Below are 12,011 nucleotides of genomic sequence, written 5' to 3' on the forward strand. Positions count from 1 at the left end.
AAGCGTCTTTCCACCCCACATCACCTAACCCTATCAGCACAGCCTTCCATTTCTTCTCCCTCATGTTTACCCAGCTTCCTGTAAAATGCATCCATATTCCTTGTCCCACCTATTCCTTGTGGAATGAGTTCCACACTCTAACCACTGTCTGGATAAAGAAGACGCAGTGGGCGATGTTAACCCATGTGCCATTTGTTCAGAAGGTTTTTCTGCGATTTGTAATTGAAATCTGTTCTTTCTTTCAGAACTCAGTTACAAGGAGCGCCCCCTTAAACAGCGATGCGCAGAATAGAATGGGAGCCCGGTTCCTCACCACATACGACAAGAGATTCGTCATTAAAACGATAACCAGTGAAGACGTAGCAGAGATGCACAATATTTTAAAAAAATACCACCAGGTACGGTTGGACGCAGGCTATATTTGGTTTAATTAATTGCTGTGACAAAGGTTGGGACCTGGAGTTTCCAAAGCATTAAACATGCAGTACGTTAAAACTGGCAGGAGATATGGTGAGGACAAGGGAAGTGAGAGCTGAATTAAGCTTGAGCTCTGGTGTTTTATTTGTTGATGAAAATGTATCTAAAACTTCAATAACTAAAACGTTCCCATCATGAGATGTGGCAGTAGCGAGGAAGGGAAGGATTCCTGTCCTTTTTGTCTGGTTTATATTTGGTCAACCTCTTAAAACTGGTTTGAAACTGGGCAGGGAGCCACCCTCAACTAAAACTTGAAGTCTTTGGCTGCCACCTTGATATGAATGACAGCCGGCTGGGATTTGGATGTTGAAACTTGCAGTGGGCACAGAGTTCAAATCAGGTTCAATGAAAGCGGGCAGGATGGGGAATCACGAAACCAACTTTTAATCCGCAAGAAATGTATTTAGTCACAGACTTGCTGTCCGCTGGAAATATGACCTGAAGGTAATATCCTAGACGGGAAAAGCATGTTGCCTGCACCAGGATTTAATACATCTTAAGAAGTTACAGCACTTCTTGTTTGTTCAAAATCAAAATGTTTAAAAATTAACAGCAGATGGGGGTTCTATGGCTTCTGTGGTTTGTAAAAGCACTACCTGGTGTTATGCTGGGCCATTCAGATTGAAAAGTTTGTTTCTGAGTCTCTGCTGGGTTAATTGGGGGCAGTAGATGGACTCAGTCCCCTTGGACTAAGGTGGAGAAAAATCAACCTGGTTTCTTGCTGCTAAGGCTGTGATTTCTGCTGGAAAGTGAGAATAGGATGGGGCTTATCTGTGATTGTCCTCCATGGTTGAACAATGCATTGATGCTCACTAACTATCTTGAAAAATGGCCAGTACCTGTGGAGCCATATCCCCAGCAGGAGTTTGTGCCTTCTTTAGAGGAGTATATAAAATAGCAACTAAAATTAATAACAATTAATATAACAAAAACATATGTTCGTATTTGACTTTGCTCTGTTTGTGAAAACATTTTTTAATTTTTCTAGTATATTGTGGAATGCCATGGCAACACGCTTCTTCCTCAGTTCCTGGGCATGTACCGGTTAACAGTAGATGGAGTGGAAACCTACATGACTGTAACGAGGAATGTGTTTAGTCACAGACTCACTGTCCACAGGAAATACGACCTGAAGGTAATATCCCAGACAGAAACATGTCACCTACATCAGAATTTCTCCGCATGTTTCTCTTTCAAAGCCAGTTAGACCAGTAGAACTTTGTTCATTTCTGTGTTAGAAGGGCAACTATAATTTGCTAAAAGTTGATTTATATAGCTCTCCATACATAAAAGTATTTTCAAATGTGAATGGTAATGCAATGAATAGGGAGGAAAAGCAGGCGAAGATACTATGGGGAGAGCAAAGGCATAATCAATGAGTGAGTTTTGGGAGGCTTTTGAAGGCAGTGAGAGGAGTTACAACATGAAGTGGTACAGGGAGAATGCTCCAAAAGAAAGGGACTCACTGTCTCAAGGAACTGCCTCTGATGGTGGGAGAGAAGATTGGAATCCAACAGTAATTTAATGTCAAAAAGGTGTAAGTAAGGGCATGTGGCTAGGAAAGATCAGTCATGTAAGGAATAACAAAGCTATAGGGGTGCTTAAAATTGAGGATCTTGAAGTCAGTTTGTTGGGGGCACAAGGAGCTAATAAAGCACTTGTAAGGACAGTGGTGACGAGGTGGATTTTGTTGCATCTGTGGAACATTCTGAGTGGAGAGACTGATGTGCTTTTCTGTACAAAATGCTTTAAGTTCTAACCACTACTGTCAAAGTTAGCTCTTGCCCTTTCAATGTATTCTTCTTCCTTTTATAGAATTAGTCCTTTATAGTCCTCAGTACCTACAAGCAGTCGCCTTACCCAGTGAAATTCATGCTTGCGCTGCGGCAAAATAACTTCCATTGCTTCTTAACGTTTTTATTTTAGAAAGAAACTATTAATGATTGAAACATTTAAAATTTAGTTTAGTTCCCCAATGGCTTAGCACATCATGAGCCCCACACATAAGGAAGATCTTGAATTGATTCCCTCATGTGTGGCGTTGAGCTGACTGACTTCAATGGCGAAAGGGGTGTTGCCTTTAGCCTTGTACTCTGGAACTGTGGAAGGGGAATACATCAGCCAGGATTCCTGCTCTTGATCTCTGTTCCAGTGATATGCTTGAAGTTCATGTGTATGAATGTTAACCAGGGACAGCACGTACATGTCTGTAATGCTCGGCATAGGGAAATAGCTTTCTGATATTCGCTGATGAGGCTTACTCTTGAATAATAGCCATTTGGGCAAGGTACCATATCCTGGTAAGGAGTTGTAAACATTGGAGGCGAGGGCAAAATTAGTTGGGGCTTTTTAATATGAGCAAAACATTTACATTAGCTGCTGAATGTTCATATTGAAAACATGGAGCTGATTCACAGGTCAGTCTGTTAACAAGAAATGTTCAGAATTCCAGCTGTGAATAGAAACCTATTTTGGTGAGTCTGAAAAATTCTTCTTCCAAGTTCCCCACATGAAGTCACTTGGTGGGTGAAGCAATTGTTTAAATGCAAATGCTTACTCTTGTTAAATGAACAAGCCTTTGCTTATTCTTGATATCTGCTTGCCAATCCTCTCTGTGATTAAAACTCTGAGCTAGCCTCCCCCCATAGTGACTCATAAAGTATATCAACTGAATAGCTGAGCCATAACCTAGCAAGCTTCAGATTTACTCTTTTTTTTCCTATTATTCATTCATGGGATGTGGACATTGCTGGCAAGGCCAGTGTTTATTGCCCATTCCTAACTGTCCTTGAGAGGTTGGTGGTGAGTCTCCTTTTTTTAACTGATGCAGTCCACGTGGATTGTATTTTTGGCACAACTGAGTGGCTTACCAGGCCACTTAAAAGTCAACCATGTTGCCACCACATATAGGAAAACTGAGTAAGGTTTCCTTCCTTAAAGGCCGTTAGTAAACTAGATGGGTTTTTATGGCAAGTTAGCAGTTTCAGGGTTACCATTACTTTTTATTCCAGGTGTATCTAATTCCTTAACTGTTGTGATGGGATTTGATTTGCATCTCTGGATTTTTAGCCCAGGTCTTGGATCACTGGACCAGTAATAAACCACAATGCCACTGTGCCCATTTTGCTGGTTCCAACCACGCCAGGGCAGGTGGGCACTAAATTCAGCTTCAGTGCCCCTGGGATAGGGAGGGGGAGATTTCAATCAGGTTGCCACTTCTGATCATCTCTGCTGGCAAGTACGTAGGCATGGATGTTGGATGAGTCCATGATCGGGCTCAGGGTCTGGGCTCAATAGTGGAGAGTGACTGGTGTTAATGGAACTTGACCCCAACAAATGTCAGCAACTTAAGAAAAGAAGGAAAAAGGGGAGGAAGTGGCATAAAAAAAATTGTCTTTAAAATCAATCCAAAAGGCATTTGCTAAAGTGCCAAATAACAGACTTGTGAGCAAAGTTGCTTATGGAATAAACTGGACAGTCACAACATGGATACAAAATTCACAGAGTGACAGGAAGCAGAGAGCAGTGGTGAATGGTTATTTTTCGGATGGAGGAAGATTTATAGTGGGGGTCCTCGGGTCGGTGATAGGACCCTGCTTTTCTTGCTATATATTAGTGACCTAGACTTGGGCGTACAGGGAACAGTTTCAAAATTTGCAGATGGTGCAAAACTTGGAAGTATTGTGAACTGTGTGAAGGATAATGTGAAACTTCAAAAGGACATGGCTAGGCTAATGGAATGGGAGATTTAATGCAGAGAAGTGTGAAGTGCTTCATTATAAGAATGAGGAAAGGCAATATAAATAAAGGGTACAATTCTAAAGGGGGTGCAGAGCAGAGGGACCTAGGGTTATATGCCCACAAATCATTAAAGGTGGCAGGGCAAGTTGAGAACATAGTTAACAAAGCATACGAGATCCTGGGCTTTATAAATAGGGGCATAGAGTACAGAAGCAAGGAAGTTATGATAAACCTGTGTAAAACACTGGTTCTGCTCCAGCTGAAGTATTGTGTCTAGTTCTGAGCATCACACTTTAGGAAAGATATGAAGACATTAGAGAGGGTGCAGAAAAGATTTGGATGAGAATAGGATGAGGAGCTTCAGTTAAATGGATGGATTGGAGAAGCTAGGGATGTTCTCCTTGGAGAAGAGAAAATTGAGAGGATATTTGATGGAGGTGTTCAAAATCATGAGGGATCTGGACAGAATAGATCGGGAGAAACTGTTCCCATTGGTGGAAGAATCGAGAACCACAGGACACCAATTTAAGGTGATTGGCAAATGAAGCAATGGCGACATGAGGAAAAAATTTCTTAGAATGGGATGGTTAGGATCTGGAAGGCACTGCCTGAGAGTGTGGTGGATGCAGATTTAATTTTGACTTTCAAAAGAGAATTGGATAATTACCTGGAGAGAAAAGAATCTGCGGAGCTATGGGGCAAAATCTGGGGAGTAGGTCTAGGTAGTAGCTCTTGCAAGAGAGCTGGCTACAGACACAATGGGCTGAATGGCCTCCTGCGCCATTCTATGATTCTTTTCTGTAAAATAACATGAAAAGCCAGCGTGATTTACAAACGGCAACCAGAGGTGCCCCGTTTAGTTCATTGCCAGCCATATTATTTTTGCAAACCCTTGTCTTGTCCCTTAGCAATCGAGACCACAAAGCTGGTGGTAGCAATGTGAACAATTTAGACGTACAGATTCCCCGATCTGCCAGTTTGATCACAGGCGATGTTCAAAGCGGCAGGAGTGAATAGGGGCAGTTCGCCTGCCCTCAACCACCCTCTTCCCCCAAAATGATGCTGATAACAGGGGAAATGATCATTTAAGTAATCGTTCTTTGAGAATGAAGGAGGACTTTTTGTCTCAATGTCTGCCTGCCAACCCCCCCCCTCTCTGATTAAAACACATCACAACTGTGGGTGGCACATTTGAATGTTGGCCTGCGCTGTGAGTCAGACCCCTGACTGCAGCATTGTGAAAGTGCTACATGAACCATAAAACATAGTTCCTGTAATTTTCAACTCTATAATTAATTCCTTTTAAACTGTGCTATAAACAGGCTTGGAAAAGGATTAAATGCGGCAAGCTGAATGCTTTGCCCCTTTTCTAAGTTTCTATTGTCAAAGCAAATTTCAAAGTAAACTTTGATGTGGAGATGGTATTTATCAGCATGACCTACCAAAGGAAAACCCACCAAGCTGGCGGGGGGTGGGTGGGTGGGGGGGGGTCCTTAGCGAAAGCCAGCGGACTATTAGTAATCTTAAAGGCACAGTGCCCATTAATAATTGAAAGCTGCAATATTTCAGAATTATGATTTTGTTGTGTACAACTGTCCCTACCTGCTTATAAAATGTTAAAATTTATAAACGTTGGTGGGGGAGATGGTGGCATAATGGTAATGTCACTGGGCTATTGGTCCAGAGCCCAGGCTAACGTTCTGGGGGCAAGGGTTCAAATCCCACCCACCACAGCAGCTGGTAGAATTTAAATCCAGCCAATGAATGAAATCTGGAACTGAAAGCTAGCCTCTGTAATTGTGGTTAAAAACCCATGAATGCCCTTTTAAGGAAGAGAATCTGCCATCCTTACCAGGCCTGCCCTACATGTGACTCCAGACCCAAAGCAAAATGGTTGACTCTTAACTAACCTCTGAAATGGCCGAGCAAGCCACTTGGCAATTAGGAATGGGCAACCAACGCTGCCCTTCCCAGGGACCCCCACATCCCGTGAAAGAATATTTTTTTTTAAAATTCAAGGTGTATAAAATGTTGATTTGAGTATACAGTTGATGAGTCAGTGATCGGCGGGAAGGGTGGGAAGTGGGGGGGGGGCATCAATTTTTAAATTATTGCTACTAGAACGACAAGAGTGGTGAGGAGAAATTGCTTTGTAGAAAGGATTGCTGGAATACGGAGTGGTTGAGGCAATGTCATCTCTTGTGGAAATATTGCATAGATGTTAGAAGCACAGGAAGATGTGGGGTTATTGTGAGAAAGCAGTGCAGTGGGATTAATTTTGGATTGCTGTGGCAAAAAGTCAGCCATGGGCTGAAAGCCACCTCCTGTCTATAAACCTGTGAGCTCCATCAGTGCAAACGTGAGGGTCAGCTCCCCACATTTGCCTTGCAGACGCTGGTGGTCTCAATAGATTCACAGATCCACGGTTTGGTAAATCGGCAGTGCTGTTGTTCTCTTCATATTTTAAATGAAAGGTTATTTGGAGCACAGACAGTGGAGGATTAAAATGCCTTTGGTTGCATTCTAGTAATGTAAAAATGCCCTTAAACTCTCTCAAGTGTCATCTGTTGTAAAGATAACAAAATTAATCTCAGGAACACATGATTGTATATAAGATCACATTTAAGACCTATGCCCTGTGCCCCTGAGTTCTGGCTCTCATTTCCAGGAAATTGTGTGTAAAGGAAGGAGTTGACAAGAGCACTGTTAGGGCACTGTCCTCATCGCCGGAACATGGTTTTGAATCCAGCCAGACTGAGAGACTGCAGGTCATGTCTTGCTTTCTCTTTATATTTATTAGTTTTACGTAAAATGAGTGGGAAAAGTCTCAGCTCAGTTCCTAATGCATACAGGTCCATGGTGCAAAACCAGAGACATGAGATAGGGGAAATGGTAGCATAGTGGTAATGTCACTGGACTAATAATACAGAGGCCCAGGCTAATGCTCTGGGGACATGGGTTCAAATCCCACCACGGCAGCTGGTGGAAATTGAATTCCATTCATAAATCTGGAATATAAAGCTAGTCTCAGTGATGGCGACCATGAAATCATTGTCGATTGTTGTTAAAAACCCTCGTCTAGCCCACATGTGGCTCCAGACCCACAGCAATGTGGCTGCTCTTAACTGCCCTCTGAAATGGCCTATTGGCAAGCCAAGGGCAATTGGGATGGGCAGCGAATGCTGGCCTTGCCAGCCAACGCCCGCAATCCATGAGAGAATTTAAAAAAAACATGAAAGCTCTTAACATTAATCTCAACAAGTGGGAGACGCTCACTGACAACCGATGCAAATGGCGACATCACCACGACTTCATATGGTGTATCAGAAACTCCAAAGCAGGTGCCTGCAGCAAGGTGTCAGCGGAGATTATCCTGCATCACCAGCAAGGGACAACTTCATGTGTGGCACTTAGGGCCAGACTTTGCTTTTTCCGAACAGCTTCTTACATCAAAAGAAGTGCGGCAAATGATCTCATCTGACCTCACCAAAGTTCCCATCATCTCTCACGGTACAAAACTAAAATAATATATATTAAATGTGCAGTCTAACTTGGTTAGACCAAAGTGATGCCTGAAGTGTGATATGAAGCCATCACACTGGCGTAAAGAAAGAAAAACTTCAATTTGCAAGGCCTCAGCACGTCCCAAAGCCTTTACAACCAATGAGGTTCCTTTAAAGTGTTGTCACTATTGTAATGTAGCAAATGTCAATGTGTACACAGCAAGCTCCAACAAACACAAACTACCAGGTATTCTGTTTTAGTGATGTCGTTTGAGGGATAAATTATGGCCAGAACACCAGGGAAATCTCTCCTGGGGATATGTTATTGAAACTGCAGTTAAGGCATGTAATTGGGATAAAGTAGAGGGAGCTCTATTCTAATTTGACTCATATTATTCCTGATACTGACATCCCCCTTATTAATGAGCACAAGCACACAATTGAGTGGCATTTAACAGTGTAAGTGTGCTGCTGAAATTAAATTTCAAGTGTGCTGGCTGGAATGTTGTCACAAATGGCTACAGAAAATGTTTGCTAACCTATAGACTTCTTTGGCTCCTTAATGTTAATAAAAATATAATTACCATACTGTTGCTGAATTATAATGTGTTCAGCATAGATATGTTTTAAATTAAGTTATCAAATTAGTTAAGTGCTGGCAGTAAGTCAACTAATTATGGAGTGGAGTGAGTAATTAAATTATTGAACCAAGTGAATAATTAATTGAAATACAGAGTATAACTTAATTTAATTTAGAGAAATTTAAGTAGATTCTTTGGAAAGTGGATGTTCCCATTATATAAATAAAAATTGAAAATCAGCAAACTGCCCCAAAGTCTCTGAATGAAAACTCTGCACAGTTTGATACTGAGCTACACAAACTGATTAGTCCCAGACTGAATCCTGAACAGACCTGACTTACGTAAGCTGGAAGAATTTGGAATCATAGAATAGAACAGCACAGAGGAAGAAAGTTCAGCCCCTTGAGCCTGGGTTAGCTGCTTCGAAGGGCAATCCACTTAGTCCCACCCCCTGGTCTGTTCCCTGCAGTTTATTTCCCCTTCAAGTATTTATTTTTGAAAACTACTGTTGAATCTGTTTTCATCACCCTATCGGGAAGTGCACTCTAAATTCTAACCACTTGTCGCGTGAAAAATTCTTTCCTTAGGTTGCTTCTGGTTCTTTGTATTAGGACACTCCTGTTGGCCTCAAAGCCCTCAATTAAAGAGGCAAAAATCATCCAAGGATGTTCCTGCCCCTGGAAAAACTCAGCAGGTCTGGCAGCATCTGCTGAGTTTTTCCAGTTAATTCTGTTTTTGTTTTGGATTTCCAGCATCCGCAGTAGTTTTTTGTTTTTATGTTCCTGCCCCTGATTGCTACCCAGGTGATCCCTGCTGCAAGGTGCATGTGTGGATGTTGGGTGAGGACAAGATCAGATTTGATTTTGATGTCCAAATAACAGTCATCAAAACAACAGCAGCAGCCACAACTTGCATTTCTGTAGCTTTTCAACATAGCAAAATGCCTCAAGGCTCCTCACAGCAGTGAAATCAAATAGAATTTGACACCGAGCTACATAAGGCAATATTAGGCCATGTGACGAAGAGGCAGGTTTTAAGTAACGTCGGAAAGGGAGAGAGGCAGAAAAGTTTATGGAGGAAACTTCAGAGTTTAAGACCTAGGCAGCTGAAAGCAAGGGTGCCAAAGGTGGAATGATTAAAATTGGGGTTGTCCAAGAAGCCAGAGTTGGAGGAGTGCAGGGTTCTTGGAGGATTGCATGACTGAAGGAGGCAACAGAGATAGGGAGGTGTGAGGCCATGGAGGGATTCGAAGACAAGGATGAGAATTTTAAAATGCAAATTGCATTTATGGAAATTTAGTACTTGTTTTACTTTGTGATGAAACTCAAATACTTGCCTTCATCTGAAGTTGGAGGTCGGGAACTCCAGTTCCCGATAAGCTTCGGGCCTTTTGGTGCATGTGTTGACTGGGAAATGGCCGCACATGCGCAGTTCATTTCTTTTACCTTTTCCAGGCTGGGAATCGGTCCCTGTGCACTTGCAACAGAAGCAAGGGAGGGCAAGCGGTGCAAATAGCAGGTCAGATGACCTGAACTGGAGTGCCATCACCAGGTAGGTGTCCCAGGGAGCAGGACACTGAAGGAGGACAGGGAGAAGGTCCCAAATTAGGGAGAGGTCCCAGAAGGAAATCCTAGGTAAGGGACAAAGACAGGGATCAGGAATAGGTCCCGTTAAGTTAAGCTAAAAGAAAGGAGCAGAGTAATAGGCTCCGAGTTAAAGAAAGAGTTACAGGGAGCAAACTTGAAGTGAAGTGGGCTTGAGAGAAGCCCTGAAGACCTGAGAAGGCAGCCGAAGGTTGGCGACTCCGTGCTGTGGGCCATTGAGGTAAAGGTACCTCTTTGAAGCTGTGGTGTTTTGCTTGGCACAGCTGCAAATCTGAAATCATGCTTGGAAGGTGATGCTTGGGTGTACTCGGAAGTCCAGGGGAAAGGAACCTCTGAAGGTGAGATTGAATCCCTGCGAGGTGGGCCATTTTTGAAACCATCCAAATGGGAGCAACTTTCGGAAAGAATTCCAAGGTGAGATCTTCAAATGTGGAGATTGGAAACCCTCATGAGAAAGGTGAAGTTTCAGTGAGACTGGTTGGCTTACAATGAGACAAACGCTTGGGTGGGTTGTTGAGAAATCTATGGAATCTGCTTTGGTCACACCTGTCATTTATTGGGGAGTGCTCAGCGTATGTCAGAGAGAGAGAAGACAAGGATTTTAAGCTCTCTGAGAAGTAAAGCTACAAGGCTGTTGGGACAGTAGTTAACTGAATAATCAGTTATAGGACTGAGTAAAGTGATCAGCTCAGCAGAGGTGCTACTGGAAGACTGAGTTTAGGGAACTCGTTTGTTTGCTCCGTAGTTGAGCAGGGAGTTTAGAGTGAGGTTTTTGGATGCCTTGGGGAGAGACAGACTCGAGTTGAATGTCTTACTCATGTCCCTACGTAAACCTGTATATTATACACCAAATATTCTATCATTTTCAGTTATTTCAATAAGATGCTGAACTACACACAAAATTGCGTGTATTAACTGTGTGAAGCTCCTCACTTTTGTAGGCTTGCGTTGGAGCTAAAACCTTCTTATAAATTGCACAGCTGAGAACTTTGAATTTCTGTGAAGCAGATAAATTTGTGGGGCTTAAACTGCTTATTAGCTGAATTGCTGTTGGCTGTCCTAACTGAATGTCTGCTAAAATTTTCTAAAGCCATCCTTTACTGCTATGCCATATGACAAATGTATTTCTAGCTGTTTTCTATCTTTTCCAAAAGGACACCATGCCACAGTATGGCAGGTTGTGGGGTTACACCTCATTGTAATTGTCCACACAAGCAAGCTCAGGTTTCCATGTCCCCTGACAGAAGCAGCAAGCAGATTTCTAGTATTACTCACTTCGGGAAAGGAAAGAAAGTCGAAGGGTGAACCCTTCCATTCCACATTCATGCAACTCATTCCCCCTTCCCCCCCACCCCACCTCCATCGCCCCTTGGGAAAATGAACAGAAGACTGGGATATGCTGGGGTTTGGCAATAGGTTTATTCCATCCTCCTTGGTTCGTGTGGTGTACAATCAAGGCAATCCTGAGGAGAGTAGTATTTAAATTTTTTTTAACAAAGGACAATGGTAACATTTACTTCTTGCTTTCTTCCTTAGGGTTCTACGGTATCAAGGGAAGCCAGTGGAAAGGAAAAGGTATGGTGATCTCCATATATGAAATATATTATCAATCCCTTAGCTTCCAACAGTACCCTTGCTTTTATCTACATTGTTTTTATCATAGAAATATGACGAACACATATTCACAAGAGCCAGGATTTAACGATGCACTCTCTTGCCTGTTTTATATCTGTTATTGTAAAAAAAAAATTTAATTAAGAAAAACATGACAAATTATTAAACCATTTTGTATTTATGGATTTGAGGAGCACAATGGGTCTCTCCGTGTGAGGCTTGAGAATGTTTGTTTACTTGATTTTGCTTGATTTTTGTGATAAAGGCATAGTGTGTGATGGAACAGAAGGCTACTTCAATCCATGTGTGATGTTGTTATTTTCAATTCAGTAACATGTTACTAATGCCAGCTTTGAAATGACAGAATTGGATGCAAAACTGTTGCAGTGCAGTAAAGCTCTAATACACTGAGCCTCAAAGCAGTAGGATTAGAACTGCACCAGTTGCTTCTCTTAGACGTATCAGTATCGCTCGTACTCCCCTGGGAAGGC

General features: G+C 42.4%; 1 protein-coding gene across 4 annotated transcripts in view; it reads left to right on the plus strand.

The window, feature by feature from the left end:
- Positions 1 to 12,011, plus strand: part of LOC144667848 (phosphatidylinositol 5-phosphate 4-kinase type-2 beta) — a 96,524-nt gene that overhangs the window by 60,969 nt on the left and 23,544 nt on the right. For all 4 annotated transcript variants that reach the window (XM_078529371.1, XM_078529372.1, XM_078529369.1 and 1 more), the window contains 3 exons: positions 246 to 398; positions 1,466 to 1,612; positions 11,443 to 11,481. In XM_078529371.1, the coding sequence (XP_078385497.1) occupies positions 246 to 398; positions 1,466 to 1,612; positions 11,443 to 11,481 (339 nt within the window). The remainder of the gene's footprint in view (positions 1 to 245; positions 399 to 1,465; positions 1,613 to 11,442; positions 11,482 to 12,011) is intronic.

This window comes from Cetorhinus maximus, chromosome 25 (assembly GCF_964194155.1).
Source record: "Cetorhinus maximus chromosome 25, sCetMax3.hap1.1, whole genome shotgun sequence".
NCBI classification, from domain to species: Eukaryota; Metazoa; Chordata; class Chondrichthyes; order Lamniformes; family Cetorhinidae; genus Cetorhinus; species Cetorhinus maximus.